Source organism: Giraffa tippelskirchi, chromosome 11, assembly GCF_054371585.1.
Source record: "Giraffa tippelskirchi isolate mGirTip1 chromosome 11, T2T-mGirTip1v1.2.pri, whole genome shotgun sequence".
Taxonomy (NCBI): domain Eukaryota; kingdom Metazoa; phylum Chordata; class Mammalia; order Artiodactyla; family Giraffidae; genus Giraffa; species Giraffa tippelskirchi.
In genome coordinates this window covers 76,156,412-76,170,448 of record NC_137285.1, presented here as the reverse complement: position 1 = coordinate 76,170,448, position 14,037 = coordinate 76,156,412, and the positions used below count along the sequence as shown (strand labels likewise).

At 53.9% G+C, this 14,037-nt stretch overlaps 1 protein-coding gene and 2 long non-coding RNA genes across 4 annotated transcripts; 2 read left to right on the top strand and 1 right to left on the bottom strand.

Moving 5' to 3' along the window:
* Positions 1–1,078: 1,078 nt before the first annotated feature.
* LOC145527619 (uncharacterized) lies at positions 1,079–6,177 on the top strand. Its single transcript, XR_014069783.1, has 2 exons — positions 1,079–3,348; positions 3,967–6,177. It is a non-coding gene; the product is annotated as an uncharacterized LOC145527619 (long non-coding RNA).
* Positions 6,004–7,896, bottom strand: LOC145527535 (uncharacterized). The gene is made up of 3 exons (XM_081545633.1): positions 7,719–7,896; positions 7,007–7,319; positions 6,004–6,755 (listed from the first exon to the last, which is right to left on the bottom strand). The coding sequence occupies exons 1-3, from the start codon at positions 7,851–7,853 to the stop codon at positions 6,127–6,129; spliced, it is 1,077 nt and encodes a 358-aa protein (XP_081401759.1). The 5' UTR covers positions 7,854–7,896; the 3' UTR covers positions 6,004–6,126.
* A 357-nt stretch (positions 7,897–8,253) lies between these two features.
* Positions 8,254–13,764, top strand: LOC145527642 (uncharacterized). 2 transcript variants are annotated; one of them, XR_014069813.1, is made up of 3 exons: positions 8,254–8,479; positions 10,699–10,956; positions 11,580–13,764. It is a non-coding gene; the product is annotated as an uncharacterized LOC145527642 (long non-coding RNA). The 2 variants fall into 2 exon arrangements; XR_014069812.1 differs by lacking the exon at positions 8,254–8,479 and having other exon boundaries at positions 9,313–10,956.
* Positions 13,765–14,037: the final 273 nt, after the last annotated feature.

Below are 14,037 nucleotides of genomic sequence, written 5' to 3'. Positions count from 1 at the left end.
GGGAGACACAGCCCGAGAAACCCGCATCCCCACACACAGGCAAAGGACCCGGTGTTTCCGGGTGGCATGGGAGAGGTGGCCTGGCCCGGCCTGGGGCTCCCCGTGTTACCTTTCTGTTTCTCCGGGCAAAGGGCCAGAGGCCTCTCGGGGGTGTCCTGAGCCAACGTCGACAGGGTGCCTACGCACACTGCCTGTGAGCTCTCCTGAGGCCCCGGCCTCTGGGCAGGGGCAAACAGCAGAACATCTTGGCAGCAAGTGATCTGGCTGGGGGCTCCTCTCCGCTCTGGAGGCCTGGGTACCCGGATTGCGGGTTCTGTTGGGTTCTGTTGCCGGCAGGTGACATCATTTCCTGGGGTTCGTGCTGAGGTCCCTTCCTCAAAACTTCCCAAGGGAATCTCTGGGTTTCTGACTGCTCGACCACCCCCCTTAGGCCATGTGCAGGCACAATGACACCCACACGGCCCAGCCCACAGCCCTGGGGAGGCCTGGGTTCAGCCAGGGCCTGAGCTCCGAGGACCATGCTGCTCTCAGACCAGGCTCCTTCTTCTCATAAGTGGTGTGGCCCTGGACAAGCATATGCCCCTCAGGGTTGCCCCAGTCTCTCCATCTGCAGAGTGGGGGTCATTCTCCCATCTGCTTCCTAGGTCTGTCGGCCTACGAGCAGCTCCATGCCTTTCCACCTGGGGCCGATATCACGTGGAGCTCGTGTGCTGAGACTTCAGAAAGAAAGATTCCATCCAGGGCTGACACAGCACAGAATGGGGCAGAACGAGGCCTGGATGCGCCGTGGAACCCAGGAAAAGGCACTCCCCCTCCTGACTGTTTTGAGACCCCGCATCCAAGTTGGAGGACCGAAAGGAAGACTCGAAGGTCTCCCTCTCTTATAGAAAAGAGTAGCCAACTTTCTGGTCCTCTGTTTCCATTGAGATTCTGTTCAAGGGTCCCAGCTCGGCTTCTGCGGGTGGCTGAGCTTCTAATGGCTCCCTGCGTTCTTGTCTTTTCCTCTCCAAACCTTCCGTCCTTTTCCCCCTTCTGGGGTGGAAGGGCGCTGTCATTGCTTCTACCTTCGAGACAGATTGAGGAAAAGTCTGGACCATCGACTCCTTTCCTCTCTTTGGTTCCGTGTCTCTCTCTGGCTGTGTCCCTCTCTTTTCCTTTCTCAATTCCGTCTGTGTCTTCCTCTTTCTCTCTCGTGTGTGGATGGATGGATGGATGCTAGGGATGCACATGTATATGATTAGATGAGGGTTATGTTTTAGGGATAGGTTAGAGGGAGAGAAAGGCTTTAGGTCAGAGTTGGTCATGGGGGAAGGGTCAAGGGTGGTGGTGGTGTTTCTTGGAATCTGAGTGCTGTGCATTCTTCGTCTCTTTCCATATGAACCCCTTCTCAGATGTCTCTCGTGTTCCGTTTCCTATCTTTTGCATTTGTGAATGCTTAGCCTCTCTGTTGTGAAGAGGTTCCATTGGATGGAAACCCAGTGGTGTACTTCGTTTACCTCTTTCCCTTACTTGAAGAGACCCATTTCGACCTCCGCCCAGCAAATGGCAAGGAGACTCTGATGTTAAGGAGCCTTTGACCTACGCTTCTTTCTAGCTATCTCATGACATCAGTCTTTAGGGTGAGGTTTTTCCCCGATATTGAGGTGGTATGAGATCAAAACCAATAGCGTTCTTCAGATGTAGCTGTCTGGTTTTCCCATGGACATTGATTGAAGAGGCTTTCTTGTTCCCATTTGGATATTCTCCCCGTCTGTGTCAGAGATGAGTTGACCATGGATGCTGGGGTTTGTTTCTGGACCCTCAACTTTATTCCATCGATCTGGATCTGTGTGTGTTGTTGTATTCCCAATAGCATACTGTCCTGCTGCTGCTGCTGCGGCTAAGTCACTTCAGTCGTGTCTGACTCTGCATGACCCCGTGGCCTGCAGCCTACCAGGCTCCTCCGTCCAGGACATTTTCCAGGCAAGAGTACTGGAGTGGGTCGCCATTGCCTCCTCCGATACTCTCCTGAGGATCCTAGTTTGGTCGTCTAATTTCCTTTCACACAACCTTGGATGTCCGTATCGGGGCTTTTTCGTCGGATTGTATTGACAATGTAGGCTCTTTTCTGTTTCCGTACCCCTTTTGCAATTCTTTGTTCGGTGCGAAAATGCATTGGCATTTTGGGAGGAATAGCATGGAAGCTGTGGATTGCCATGTGGGGCTGTGACATGATTTTCCCTATAGGAATTCTTTCAAGCCCTGAGCACAGCTTCTCTTTCCAGTGATTGGTGTGGGCTTGATCTTCCTCCTTCCATCTCTCGCCGTTTTGTGAGAACAGGTCCATCCTTCCCTTCTGGGGTAGATGGACTCGTGGGTATCACTTCAGTGAATGGCATTGTCAGTGGGGGTGATAATTCCCTTCTCATTGGAAGACTTTGCTGTGAGTATTAGAAATGCAAGTGACTTCTCTTCCCCTTCCTCCCTGTCCATGTCTCAGAGCCACCGGGAAACAGAGGCCTCATCCACGGTCACACAGGCCTGAGGGGGTGCAACTAGACTGTTGTTTCTTCAGGCCCTCAGTGCTGGACATCATCCGGGATACTCTGTGTGTGTCTTCCTCCGTCTGGTGTCCCTTCAGACCTTTCCCTAGTTTTCACAGGCTTGTTGTGTTGGCGTTCTTTGTCTGTTTGGAGACACATCCTTGATAAGCTTTGTGTTTCCACTCATTCGTCTCGCGATGTATGACCTGTCTTTTGCTTTTGTAATGAGGTCTTTCCCACAGTAGATATCTTTGATTTTGCAAAGTCCACTGTATTCTCTGGGTTTTTTTTGTGGACTGCCTTTTAGTTTTGTGTGTGAAGACTCAAAGCACGTGTCCGGTTTCTGCTCATTGTTCTTCTAGATTTGTGACAAGTTTTCATGGAAAGTTTGTCTAGGGATAACTGGAAGTGAACTCGGTGTAAGGTGTCAAGTCTCCATCTCCATTCATGTCATCCCCTGCAGTTTCCAATTCCCTGTTCCTGAGTGGTTTTGGAGATCTTGTGGAAGGTTGGTTGCACTGGAGTTTGCATTTCCACCTTGATTCGATTCACACTGTTCTGCCCTCAGGGACACTGTCAAGGGGGAGTGAGGAGCAGCCTGCACTTCCAGCAGTGACCACACGGTGGGGCGAGTGCTGCTCTCCCCTCTGGGAGCCCCAGGCCACAGGCATCCCAGTGAGGAGCCAGCTCTGTGCTCAGCTGAAAGGAGTTAGTCTCTCAGGAGCCTCGGAGCCCTTGCCTTTGGATCACCCAGGGTGGGCATTTACTGGGACAGAAAAAATTGCCCTGAATTCCATGGACGGAAGAGCCTGGCTGTGTAGAGTTGGTGAGTTGCCGTGAATCAGACACAACTGAGGACACAAAAATTCAATAGATTAAAACACATTTTGGGGGTGGGGGGGAGTGAAAGTGGGTGATGTGGGTTTTTTTGTCTTATATAATAGCCAAGGGAAATCTAGTTTAAACCTAAATTCACATAGATGGGAAAGGTATAGCTCTCCGTCACCCTATTTAAAAAAAAAAAAAAACTACTAAACTTTTCTGAAAGTTTATTTAGTAGCTTCCTTGAGCAGTTTATTGTGGAGCATTTTTTTTTCTGTGACATTGGCCTCATTAAAAATTATGGTTTGCCTTTAGTGGATAATTTTGTTCATTGGTTTCTTAGAGAACCTTGGTAATCTTTGAGTTTCCTGGGGAGTATGGTCACATGACCTGGCCCTGGCCAATCGGTGCGTTCCACCTCCCTGGCCACTGTGATTGGCTCCGGGCTGGGGCAGTGCCCAATCGGGGCCCAGGGCCGGGCCTCACGTTGGAAGCCAGGGGAAGACGAGCTCTCGTCCTGCTGGGGTAGGGGAAGGGGTGGGGCCGGGGGAGGTCAGGCTCCAGCAGTGGGAGGGGCTTGAGGTCCGCCTGCGGCAGTTGGTGACGTTCCTGCTCCCCTCAGGGCAGAGCCGCCGGCCTGAGAATGAGGGCGCTGCTGAGCCCAGGGGCTGGGATGGCCCGTTGCTGCTGTGGTCCCAGAGCTCCACCCGAGACCTGAGGGAAGCCGTCTGCCCGTGAGTCCTCTCCCGCTTGTCTGTCAGCTTGTTTGAAGCATGCTGGGTTTTCTGCCCAGCTGGCTAAGGGGAGTCCCTGGAAATGCAAGGGTGTGGGTTTTGGCAGACTTCAGGGAAGACATGCCAGATGAGCCTGGGAGACTCCAGCTTAAGCTGGATTCAGGAGATATCTCTTCGGGCCAGCTAGTAATTGTAGGATAAGCCTAATGAGTCTTCACAGGATGAAGAGAGTAACGTGCCAAGGTAGCAATCGATGTCCTCATTCGAGAGGATGAAGCTGGTGCTCAGAGAAGGGGGGAACTTGGCCACAGCAAGGAGGTGTGCAACCAGACAGAACCCCCCAGATCCGGCCATTGGAGCTCAGGGAGGCCACTGGTGTGGCTTGTCCCTGTGGCAGGGCCCGAGGCAGGCAGCCCACCCTGATTCCTGCGGGGGCCTGACTTGGGAAGTGCCATCTGGTAGCTTTGAGACTCACCAAACCAAATTGCACTGGAGAGAGGAGGGACACCTTCCTTCATCCACCCCCCACCCCCGCCGGATTCCCACATACCCTGACCCCTTTCTCTCGATTTCGGAGCCATTTCCAGAGTCCCGCTCATATGACCTCATTTGAAGTGCACTGTGGACGGGCTGCCATCTGCAGCTGCTACCACAGCAGCCAAGGGCTTTAGCTCCCGACTACCTCCCTTCCTTTGGAACTTGGGGGCCCTCTACTCCCCACTTGCACACCACAGACCTTTGCTGAGGATTGTGGGGACCCTCACTCAGTTTGCAGCACGTTGTAGCCATCCCTGTCCTCCCTTGAAACTCAGCTTGTGAGCTCCTTTGGAGCAGCGTGGCCCACCTGGCTGCAACGGAAGAGACACAGCTGACAGTGAAACAACAGCTTAGATCTGAGAGCCGGAAAGCTCTGTCAAAAGGGACCTCCCTCTTCACACCGTAGAGGCTGTAGGAGCCGCCAGGCTTTCGGAACCAGTGCTGGGGCCAAAATGACTCCACAGCTGTTTTCCTTCCTGGGGAGGGTTCTGGCTCGAGTGGGAATGGCTCAAGTCTCCTAAGGTTCTGAAAGCCCACTGTGTGCAGATTCACGGTACACAGAGAGGAAAAGGTGGAGTCCTAGCCTGGAGGTGGTCACAGCTCACGGATGAGCCAGGCAGGCAGGCAGGCAGGGCATGAGAACACCTGAGCTGCCTTCATGAGTGAATGGTGTGGGGGCAGAGGAAGAGAAGCCGGTCTGCTCCCTCGTGTGGTGCCCAGGGCAGGTTGTCCCCAGAGGAAACCCTTACGACGGTGAGGACTATCACTGCTGTTTCCCAAGGGGTTCCGTCGGTGCGTGTCTTCCCCGGAGCGGTCAGGCCGTCTCTCAAGTACACTGGCCATGGGCATTGCCTCTCCTTGGAACTTCCCATGTGTTTCTCTTTTTTATGGAACAGTGATTTTCTAGAGTGGTTCTGGGCCACAAGGATGTTGGGTCATTTTCTAGCCTTCTGTCATGAAGAACGCTTTCCTGGGCATGGGGGTGGTTTGTTGTTCCAGCTCCCTTTCTTGGCTTCTTTTGGGAGCTGGTGCAACAAGAGGAGCTCAGCCTCTGCCTTCTGGCTGAGATGTCACCCTTCAAACAGCAATGCCTGCCTGGAGATAATGATGGCAGTTGCCAAAAGGGCTTCGTTTGGCACATGGTATCTTGAAAGGACGTACACCGTCCTTTCAGCTATCAAAGGCTAGTTCAAATGACATAAAAATGAGAACTCTCCAATGGAGTCTTACAGTAGGTGGAGAGTCCGAAAAACACTCCTTCAGTCATTTCGCTGAGAGTCACTGATTGGGGACACCAAGAATATAGGAAGGAATGCAGAAAGAAAAGATGAAATTGTGTTCAGGATCGGGGGGAGGGATGAACAGGGCGTGCTTGCCTTGAATCCAGGCTTTGTTGGGGGGTGGGGCATAAAGATGGAACGGGTCTGAAACTACAAAGTGGTGATGGTAACACAGTATCACCAGAGTTACACAACAGTGTTCCCAGATTGCAACAATGATGAAACAGTTTACTAATCCCAACTTAACCAACAAAAATACAGGAAACCATACAAAAAATAAAACATCACCAGAAAGGTGGAAACAAACCACATGCAAAGCAGTTCAGGGGAAAGGAACTCCATGTCCCCTGGGGGCAGACCGAGTTGCCGGCATCCACGGTGAGCAGACAGGGATGGAGGCTGCAGAGCCGACCGCTCCCCTGGACGTGGTGTTTCCGGTAAGGGCTCTGGGTCTCTGTCCAGAGCGGGGGCTCTTTCTCCCTGCAGGGCTGGGTGAGTCATCGTGGGCGTCTGGGTGTTGCGCGGGAGCCAGGGCAGGCTCTCCCTGCCGAGGCGGTGACTCTTCCTCTGCCTCGGGTTCTCTTGCCAAAGCCCGAGCAGGTAGAGGTGCACGTGGAGGTGGAGGTTCTCGCTGAGGGGGTGGGACATCAGTGCCTGGGGCTGGGGGTCCTGCAGGCACGGAGATCCGATCTGCCCGGTGTGCTGGCCAGTACCCAGCTGGCCTGGTGTCTCTGCGAGGGCAAGTCTCGCTTCTCCATCTGCCCTCGGTGGATCCCTGGGTCCTGCACCTGGAGCCACCACCTCTTTAGGGACAGGTCTGGGAAGTGGAGCCTGGTTCCAGTTGGAGGCCAGTGCTAGAGCTGGGGGAGAAGCAAAGTTTGCCCACAGGCCAGCCTTGGCATGTGCGTACCCCGGGACAGAAACCTTCCAAGAGGTTCCCAAAGAATACCCAGCGTCAGATGTCTTTTGGGACTGAAGTGTGCAAGATGGGGGGCGGGGGGTGTGAGGCCAGCGCTTGCTGCAGGCCCAGCAGCAGCTTTCGAGGACTCGTCCCTGTGTAGCTCAGCACCCCTCCCCACACACTCCCGTGCACCAGCCCCAGCGTCCTCACCTCTGTGCTCTGGCGTGCTGGGCTCCAGGTCCTCCTGGTGCCTCAGAGGCCGGGGTTCTCTGGACTCTGGGTCGGAGCCGGGTGTGCTGAGCTCCGTGGCAGCCTCAGACTGGGCCGCCGGCTGTATCCTGGGCGGTGTCTCGGCAGCAGGCCTTCCCCACCTCCGCGTCTCCCCCGGTGGGGCTGATGCCTCCGTGGGCACGCTGACCTGGAGCCTGCACTGGGCCTCACGGGCGGGCGGGTGGTGCTCCGACCCCTCCCTCTGGGAGCTGGATGGGGTGTCCCCGTCCTCGGCCTCATCACGTGGGAAGCTCTGCAACGACAGTGACCGTCAGCCAGCCATGCTGGGAGTTTTCCGAGCTGGGCCTGGCCAGTGGAGCCGCTGCTTCTGCCTGCTCGAACTTCTCTTCCCAGAAGGGTCAGAGACGTGTGTCTGCTCAGATCCCCACCCGGGAGGAAAGAGACCCATCTGAGGGTGTGAGGTCAGCCTGGCCGGTCGGCGCTGCCCACACTCTCCCCATCCCGCCCAGCCTGCTCTCCCCTGGGGTGTGGACACAACTTGTCCACAGGCTTCTGACCCCACATCCGCCTGGGCTTCCTTGAGGGAGACACAGCCCGAGAAACCCGCATCCCCACACACAGGCAAAGGACCCGGTGTTTCCGGGTGGCATGGGAGAGGTGGCCTGGCCCGGCCTGGGGCTCCCCGTGTTACCTTTCTGTTTCTCCGGGCAAAGGGCCAGAGGCCTCTCGGGGGTGTCCTGAGCCAACGTCGACAGGGTGCCCACGCACACTGCCTGTGAGCTCTCCTGAGGCCCCGGCCTCTGGGCAGGGGCAAACAGCAGAACATCTTGGCAGCAAGTGATCTGGCTGGGGGCTCCTCTCCGCTCTGGAGGCCTGGATACCCGGATTGCGGGTTCTGTTGGGTTCTGTTGCCGGCAGGTGACATCATTTCCTGGGGTTCGTGCTGAGGTCCCTTCCTCAAAACTTCCCAAGGGAATCTCTGGGTTTCTGACTGCTCGACCACCCCCCTTAGGCCATGTGCAGGCACAATGACACCCACACGGCCCAGCCCACAGCCCTGGGGAGGCCTGGGTTCAGCCAGGGCCTGAGCTCCGAGGACCATGCTGCTCTCAGACCAGGCTCCTTCTTCTCATAAGTGGTGTGGCCCTGGACAAGCATATGCCCCTCAGGGTTGCCCCAGTCTCTCCATCTGCAGAGTGGGGGTCATTCTCCCATCTGCTTCCTAGGTCTGTCGGCCTACGAGCAGCTCCATGCCTTTCCACCTGGGGCCGATATCACGTGGAGCTCGTGCGCTGAGACTTCAGAAAGAAAGATTCCATCCAGGGCTGACACAGCACAGAATGGGGCAGAACGAGGCCTGGATGCGCCGTGGAACCCAGGAAAAGGCACTCCCCCTCCTGACTGTTTTGAGACCCCGCATCCAAGTTGGAGGACCGAAAGGAAGACTCGAAGGTCTCCCTCTCTTATAGAAAAGAGTAGCCAACTTTCTGGTCCTCTGTTTCCATTGAGATTCTGTTCAAGGGTCCCAGCTCGGCTTCTGCGGGTGGCTGAGCTTCTAATGGCTCCCTGCGTTCTTGTCTTTTCCTCTCCAAACCTTCCGTCCTTTTCCCCCTTCTGGGGTGGAAGGGCGCTGTCATTGCTTCTACCTTCGAGACAGATTGAGGAAAAGTCTGGACCATCGACTCCTTTCCTCTCTTTGGTTCCGTGTCTCTCTCTGGCTGTGTCCCTCTCTTTTCCTTTCTCAATTCCGTCTGTGTCTTCCTCTTTCTCTCTCGTGTGTGGATGGATGGATGGATGCTAGGGATGCACATGTATATGATTAGATGAGGGTTATGTTTTAGGGATAGGTTAGAGGGAGAGAAAGGCTTTAGGTCAGAGTTGGTCATGGGGGAAGGGTCAAGGGTGGTGGTGGTGTTTCTTGGAATCTGAGTGCTGTGCATTCTTCGTCTCTTTCCATATGAACCCCTTCTCAGATGTCTCTCGTGTTCCGTTTCCTATCTTTTGCATTTGTGAATGCTTAGCCTCTCTGTTGTGAAGAGGTTCCATTGGATGGAAACCCAGTGGTGTACTTCGTTTACCTCTTTCCCTTACTTGAAGAGACCCATTTCGACCTCCGCCCAGCAAATGGCAAGGAGACTCTGATGTTAAGGAGCCTTTGACCTACGCTTCTTTCTAGCTATCTCATGACCTCAGTCTTTAGGGTGAGGTTTTTCCCCGATATTGAGGTGGTATGAGATCAAAACCAATAGCGTTCTTCAGATGTAGCTGTCTGGTTTTCCCATGGACATTGATTGAAGAGGCTTTCTTGTTCCCATTTGGATATTCTCCCCGTCTGTGTCAGAGATGAGTTGACCATGGATGCTGGGGTTTGTTTCTGGACCCTCAACTTTATTCCATCGATCTGGATCTGTGTGTGTTGTTGTATTCCCAATAGCATACTGTCCTGCTGCTGCTGCTGCGGCTAAGTCACTTCAGTCGTGTCTGACTCTGCATGACCCCGTGGCCTGCAGCCTACCAGGCTCCTCCGTCCAGGACATTTTCCAGGCAAGAGTACTGGAGTGGGTCGCCATTGCCTTCTCCGATACTCTCCTGAGGATCCTAGTTTGGTCGTCTAATTTCCTTTCACACAACCTTGGATGTCCGTATCGGGGCTTTTTCGTCGGATTGTATTGACAATGTAGGCTCTTTTCTGTTTCCATACCCCTTTTGCAATTCTTTGTTCGGTGCGAAAATGCATTGGCATTTTGGGAGGAATAGCATGGAAGCTGTGGATTGCCATGTGGGGCTGTGACATGATTTTCCCAATAGGAATTCTTTCAAGCCCTGAGCACAGCTTCTCTTTCCAGTGATTGGTGTGGGCTTGATCTTCCTCCTTCCATCTCTCGCCGTTTTGTGAGAACAGGTCCATCCTTCCCTTCTGGGGTAGATGGACTCGTGGGTATCACTTCAGTGAATGGCATTGGCAGTGGGTGTGATAATTCCCTTCTCATTGGAAGACTTTGCTGTGAGTATTAGAAATGCAAGTGACTTCTCTTCCCCTTCCTCCCTGTCCATGTCTCAGAGCCACCGGGAAACAGAGGCCTCATCCACGGTCACACAGGCCTGAGGGGGTGCAACTAGACTGTTGTTTCTTCAGGCCCTCAGTGCTGGACATCATCCGGGATACTCTGTGTGTGTCTTCCTCCGTCTGGTGTCCCTTCAGACCTTTCCCTAGTTTTCACAGGCTTGTTGTGTTGGCGTTCTTTGTCTGTTTGGAGACACATCCTTGATAAGCTTTGTGTTTCCACTCATTCGTCTCGCGATGTATGACCTGTCTTTTGCTTTTGTCATGAGGTTTTCCCACAGTAGATATCTTTGATTTTGCAAAGTCCACTGTATTCTCTGGGTTTTTTTGTGGACTGCCTTTTAGTTTTGTGTGTGAAGACTCAAAGCACGTGTCCGGTTTCTGCTCATTGTTCTTCTAGATTTGTGACAAGTTTTCATGGAAAGTTTGTCTAGGGATAACTGGAAGTGAACTCGGTGTAAGGTGTCAAGTCTCCATCTCCATTCATGTCATCCCCTGCAGTTTCCAATTCCCTGTTCCTGAGTGGTTTTGGAGACCTTGTGGGAAGGTTGGTTGCATTGGAGTTTGCATTTCCACCTTGATTCGATTCACACTGTTCTGCCCTCAGGGACACTGTCAAGGGGGAGTGAGGAGCAGCCTGCATTTCCAGCAGTGACCACACGGTGGGGCGAGTGCTGCTCTCCCCTCTGGGAGCCCCAGGCCACAGGCATCCCAGTGAGGAGCCAGCTCTGTGCTCAGCTGAAAGGAGTTAGTCTCTCAGGAGCCTCGGAGCCCTTGCCTTTGGATCACCCAGGGTGGGCATTTACTGGGACAGAAAAAATTGCCCTGAATTCCATGGACGGAAGAGCCTGGCTGTGTAGAGTTGGTGAGTTGCCGTGAATCAGACACAACTGAGGACACAAAAATTCAATAGATTAAAACACATTTTGGGGGTGGGGGGGAGTGAAAGTGGGTGATGTGGGTTTTTTTGTCTTATATAATAGCCAAGGGAAATCTAGTTTAAACCTAAATTCACATAGATGGGAAAGGTATAGCTCTCCGTCACCCTATTTAAAAAAAAAAAAAAAAACTACTAAACTTTTCTGAAAGTTTATTTAGTAGCTTCCTTGAGCAGTTTATTGTGGAGCATTTTTTTTTTTTCTGTGACATTGTCCTCATTAAAAATTAAGGTTTGCCTTTACTGGATAATTTTGTTCATTGGTTTCTTAGAGAACCTTGGTTATCTTTGAGTTTCCTGGGGAGTATGGTCACATGACCTGGCCCTGGCCAATCGGTGCGTTCCACCTCCCTGGCCACTGTGATTGGCTCCGGGCTGGGGCAGTGCCCAATCGGGGCCCAGGGCCGGGCCTCACGTTGGAAGCCAGGGGAAGACGAGCTCTCGTCCTGCTGGGGTAGGGGAAGGGGTGGGGCCGGGGGAGGTCAGGCTCCAGCAGTGGGAGGGGCTTGAGGTCCGCCTGCGGCAGTTGGTGACGTTCCTGCTCCCCTCAGGGCAGAGCCGCCGGCCTGAGAATGAGGGCGCTGCTGAGCTCAGGGGCTGGGATGGCCCGTTGCTGCTGTGGTCCCAGAGCTCCCCCCGAGACCTGAGGGAAGCCGTCTGCCCGTGAGTCCTCTCCCGCTTGTCTGTCAGCTTGTTTGAAGCATGCTGGGTTTTCTGCCCAGCTGGCTAAGGGGAGTCCCTGGAAATGCAAGGGTGTGGGTTTTGGCAGACTTCAGGGAAGACATGCCAGATGAGCCTGGGAGACTCCAGCTTAAGCTGGATTCAGGAGATATCTCTTCGGGCCAGCTAGTAATTGTAGGATAAGCCTAATGAGTCTTCACAGGATGAAGAGAGTAACGTGCCAAGGTAGCAATCGATGTCCTCATTCGAGAGGATGAAGCTGGTGCTCAGAGAAGGGGGGAACTTGGCCACAGCAAGGAGGTGTGCAACCAGACAGAACCCCCCAGATCCGGCCATTGGAGCTCAGGGAGGCCACTGGTGTGGCTTGTCCCTGTGGCAGGGCCCGAGGCAGGCAGCCCACCCTGATTCCTGCGGGGGCCTGACTTGGGAAGTGCCATCTGGTAGCTTTGAGACTCACCAAACCAAATTGCACTGGAGAGAGGAGGGACACCTTCCTTCATCCACCCCCCACCCCCGCCGGATTCCCACATACCCTGACCCCTTTCTCTCGATTTCGGAGCCATTTCCAGAGTCCCGCTCATATGACCTCATTTGAAGTGCACTGTGGACGGGCTGCCATCTGCAGCTGCTACCACAGCAGCCAAGGGCTTTAGCTCCCGACTACCTCCCTTCCTTTGGAACTTGGGGGCCCTCTACTCCCCACTTGCACACCACAGACCTTTGCTGAGGATTGTGGGGACCCTCACTCAGTTTGCAGCACGTTGTAGCCATCCCTGTCCTCCCTTGAAACTCAGCTTGTGAGCTCCTTTGGAGCAGCGTGGCCCACCGGGCTGCAACGGAAGAGACACAGCTGACAGTGAAACAACAGCTTAGATCTGAGAGCCGGAAAGCTCTGTCAAAAGGGACCTCCCTCTTCACACCGTAGAGGCTGTAGGAGCCGCCAGGCTTTCGGAACCAGTGCTGGGGCCAAAATGACTCCACAGCTGTTTTCCTTCCTGGGGAGGGTTCTGGCTCGAGTGGGAATGGCTCAAGTCTCCTAAGGTTCTGAAAGCCCACTGTGTGCAGATTCACGGTACACAGAGAGGAAAAGGTGGAGTCCTACCCTGGAGGTGGTCACAGCTCACGGATGAGCCAGGCAGGCAGGCAGGCAGGGCATGAGAACACCTGAGCTGCCTTCATGAGTGAATGGTGTGGGGGCAGAGGAAGAGAAGCCGGTCTGCTCCCTCGTGTGGTGCCCAGGGCAGGTTGTCCCCAGAGGAAACCCTTACGACGGTGAGGACTATCACTGCTGTTTCCCAAGGGGTTCCGTCGGTGCGTGTCTTCCCCGGAGCGGTCAGGCCGTCTCTCAAGTACACTGGCCATGGGCATTGCCTCTCCTTGGAACTTCCCATGTGTTTCTCTTTTTTATGGAACAGTGATTTTCTAGAGTGGTTCTGGGCCACAAGGATGTTGGGTCATTTTCTAGCCTTCTGTCATGAAGAACGCTTTCCTGGGCATGGGGGTGGTTTGTTGTTCCAGCTCCCTTTCTTGGCTTCTTTTGGGAGCTGGTGCAACAAGAGGAGCTCAGCCTCTGCCTTCTGGCTGAGATGTCACCCTTCAAACAGCAATGCCTGCCTGGAGATAATGATGGCAGTTGCCAAAAGGGCTTCGTTTGGCACATGGTATCTTGAAAGGACGTACACCGTCCTTTCAGCTATCAAAGGCTAGTTCAAATGACATAAAAATGAGAACTCTCCAATGGAGTCTTACAGTAGGTGGAGAGTCCGAAAAACACTCCTTCAGTCATTTCGCTGAGAGTCACTGATTGGGGACACCAAGAATATAGGAAGGAATGCAGAAAGAAAAGATGAAATTGTGTTCAGGATCGGGGGGAGGGATGAACAGGGCGTGCTTGCCTTGAATCCAGGCTTTGTTGGGGGGTGGGGCATAAAGATGGAACAGGTCTGAAACTACAAAGTGGTGATGGTAACACAGTATCACCAGAGTTACACAACAGTGTTCCCAGATTGCAACAATGATGAAACAGTTTACTAATCCCAACTTAACCAACAAAAATACAGGAAACCATACAAAAAATAAAACATCACCAGAAAGGTGGAAACAAACCACATGCAAAGCAGTTCAGGGGAAAGGAACTCCATGTCCCCTGGGGGCAGACCGAGTTGCCGGCATCCACGGTGAGCAGACAGGGATGGAGGCTGCAGAGCCGACCGCTCCCCTGGACGTGGTGTTTCCGGTAAGGGCTCTGGGTCTCTGTCCAGAGCGGGGGCTCTTTCTCCCTGCAGGGCTGGGTGAGTCATCGTGGGCGTCTGGGTGTTGCGCGGGAGC